Here is a 3,524-nt window from a genome sequence, read left to right on the forward strand (position 1 = left end):
AGAAAAGAAAAAAGAAAAATCCAAGAGTTTGTCTTGGCCAGGCTAACTGCCTGGGGCATGGCATGGGGCCATCCCTACGTCCGCATCTCACAACCCCCAGGTGCCCCTTCCCCGTCCCCAAGGCCGCAGGAGCCCACCTAGCCAAGATATGGCAGAGAGGACTGAGAACAAATTTGTGCTTTATATACGAGACCCTGTCTACACCGAGGGGGCGGGAGGTGTCGGTGTGGAACATGAGTAGAGGGAGATCACCAAACCCTTCAGCCCCACGGTGACCTACGGACACACACACACACAGGCACACACAGGATGGGGTTCCAGGGGGGCTGGGGCGATGGGGGCAGAAGGGGCTGAGCTGTCCCCTCCTGGCACAGTGATTTGCCCATCTGGCCAAAGCAGGGCTGGGGAGGCCAGGACAAGCCCCCCACAAGCCCCAGGCTGCAGTGGGGTGGGGGCAGGATCAGTCCTCCCGCTCCCCTTGGGCTCAAGGATGTGGGACTCAGTGCTACCCCAGGAGCTGGGGGGTCAGTGGGGAGGACACCGCTTTCCCCATCCCCCTCGAAAGACAGGTACAAACACACACAAAAAGGAAACTGTAACCTTAGAAAAGACACCGAACGTGAACACCTGCGTGCTGAGGAGTGGCCCCAGCCTCTTCGCCAGCCCAGCCTTCCCCAAGCTCCCCGCGAGCAGCCATCAGGCCCCCCAGGCACCTAGGAGCCGATGATCTGCCCAGACCACGTCTCATGCTTCGTATGGGGCGCCAGGTTGGTGAGCACCACCTCCACTGCCTGGAACTTCTGGTTCTTGGGAGGGATGGGGCAGACCTTGTATGTCACCTCATCCCCCTCTACCGGGACGTACTCCCCCTCGATGCTGTGGGAGAGGAGAGGGGAGGCGATGGGGCCGTGGGGCCGAGAAATGGAGCCCCCCAGCACCAAGGAAAGCACCCAGCACCATGGGAGAAACCCACCTGCAGTGGGATCTTAGATACATGGAGATAGAGTATCAGCTATAGATGCACCATTACCCACGGACACGGCATCACCCCAGCCCCGGGTCACCGGTTGTCCCCCACATACCCGGCGCTGTGTGGACTTACTCAGACACATGGACAAAAATGTCTTCTGTGCCATTCTCTGGAGTGATGAACCCATGGCCCTGTGAACGGGAGAACTGCTTGCAGACACCCTTGTAGATGGGCCCGGCAGAAGCACGTGCTGTCCTACAGGAGGGAATGGATGGAGAAGTCTGAACGTGCAGCCGGAGAGACATGTCCAGAATCCCCTGTGGACTGCTGGGTACTTACGCAGAGTAGGTCCTGGTCCTCTTAGTGGGCAGTGGGCTGGGCAGGTCCCGCAGTAGAAGGTTGCCCCGCTCCCAGACACGGCTGCCCTCGCGCTGGAAGGGGAAGGTGGGCCAGACCGGGGACTTGGGAGAGTGCAGAGGTGGCACAGCCGGCGGGGCACCGGGCTCTGATGACATGGTGGGGTCGGCGGGGTCCTCCGTCTCGGGGCTGGGCGTGGGGAGCAGCAGGCAGGGGTCTGCTTCAGCAAGCTGCAGGGAGAAGGGGGCAGTAGTTACAGGCCGGCCGTAGCCATCAACCTCAGGTTCTTGGTTGGCATCACACTGTTTGAGCCCTGAATTAAAGCGTTTTGGCCCCCAGAAGCAGAAAACCCCCAATGTTCAGCTGCAGGATGATTGGCGGGAGGATGGAGCCAGGTGTCACATGCCAAAGAGCAGGAGCTGGCACAGGCACGGGCAGGCTGTCCTAATTGGTGACATTTTTTGGATTTTGTGTGTTTTTAAGCCTTCTGGCTCTGGAGCTGCTCAGAACCCCCACACCCTGCAGATTTCTTTCCCTCTCGGTGGCTGCATCCAACACAATGTGCCCCCCACAGCCCCTCACGCCCGTGTGGTGTATTTGGGGTTGCATGCCAGGAAACCCAGAGAGCCTTTAATTTGCTTTCTGACTCACGCTGAGAGGTGAGGGCCCTCGGGGAACGTGAAGAAAGGGGTCACCTCTGCTCCGAAATTAGCAAGCACCAAGGACATGGGAAAAGGTTTCTGGAGCAGACGGCACGGTGGGGAGGGAGCACGCCCATTCTCCTCACCCACCGCCCATGGCTGTCTCAGCTCCACGGTCCCACACAGAAGCAGAAGTAGCGAGATAGGAGCATGCTTAGAGGCAAAACTGACATCAGAGAAGGGGCCCATGGGGCCCACATCCCTTGGGGCACTGATTCCCACCTTTTCTGAGTCCCCGCAGCAAACAAAGGGATGGGGAAAACCACAGAGGGGAGCTGTGGGTATGTCCTCCTTGCACCCACCCCGCACTCAGTCACACCGTGGGGATGAAATTCGGGGCAGCTGAAGCTGCTGCAGGCTGGGGACCAGCAAACTCGCCGCCTCGGCACAGCCACGGTTTCGCCTCCTTGTTTCTTTGAGAGAAGGCCTCCATGCAGAGCTGCCAGCGGGCGCGTGCACCAACCCCGCACCAATTAGGATAGACAGGCAGGAGACACGTCGGCTTTTATCTGCAGATCCAAGAGCCTCGCTCATCACGATGCAGCTCATCAAACAAAGTCGCTGTCTGCCCCACTCCTCGTAAACACATACCCTCGGGTAGGTGCTGGCGTGACCCGGTTTAACTCCACAGCCCCACAGAGAGGCAATGGCCCAGAAGCTCCAGCCACCGTCACTCCCCGGTCATTAGCAGCAGCAACACGAAGCCCTCACGCGTCACCCGCAATCCATATTTAATTGGTGTCATCTCCCTCAGCCCCCCGGCCCTCCCACGCAGCTCCTCTTTGTGCTCCTTCCCCCCGCTGGGATCCCTTTGCCTTCACCCAGCCCTGGGATTCTGGGCCTCCCACCACTCCAGGGGGCTGCAACCCTGTACCATCCCTTTGGGAATCGGAGCGAGGCCCGGGAGCTGGGTGTGAAATTGTGGGTTTTATCTTTTGGACCCAGAAAGGGGCTGTTGTAACAGGAGGGGGCAGCCGGGAAGCAAATGTTCAGCCATCCTCTGTCCTTGCAGCCCCGGCGTCTCTCAGGTTTTCTAAATGCCGTCTCTGTCCAATGCTAATGAAAGCCCCTTAGCCCCCCTCCTTCTTTTTTTGGTTACTAGATCATGCCATTAAGAGCTAAATAAGAGTGGAACAATTTCCTCCACGTATCCTGCATGCTAAAAACCCCTTGGCTGAAATGAATCACTATACAAAAGATAAGCCAGCTTTCATTGGGAACACACACTTAAAGCTTCCCCTCCCCATCTAAGCCAATCACACTCACAACTCCAAGCATCTTTGCTGAGATCGTCTCGCCTACGATACAGCCTAGTTAGCGCTAAAATATGAATGTCACCTTTATGGATTGATTATAAAAAGCTCCCTCCGTCGGTACCGCCGGATTCTCAGGGAGGCTGTGGGGAGAGCTGCCACAAGCCCAAGGAAGCCAGAGGAGAAGCCATCATGGAGGCTTGGTTTACCTTTGGAGTATATATGCATAAAGCATCGCTCCCC

General features: G+C 57.8%; 1 protein-coding gene across 1 annotated transcript; it reads right to left on the reverse strand.

The window, feature by feature from the left end:
• Positions 1-6: 6 nt before the first annotated feature.
• CSDC2 (cold shock domain containing C2) lies at positions 7-3,524 on the reverse strand. The gene is given in 5 exon segments (XM_019614520.1): positions 7-876; positions 1,103-1,225; positions 1,310-1,557; positions 3,367-3,447; positions 3,450-3,524. Coding segments are annotated over 5 exon segments (675 nt in total). The 5' UTR covers positions 3,510-3,524; the 3' UTR covers positions 7-713.

The sequence above is a fragment of the Meleagris gallopavo genome, chromosome 1 (assembly GCF_000146605.3).
Source record: "Meleagris gallopavo isolate NT-WF06-2002-E0010 breed Aviagen turkey brand Nicholas breeding stock chromosome 1, Turkey_5.1, whole genome shotgun sequence".
NCBI classification, from domain to species: domain Eukaryota; kingdom Metazoa; phylum Chordata; class Aves; order Galliformes; family Phasianidae; genus Meleagris; species Meleagris gallopavo.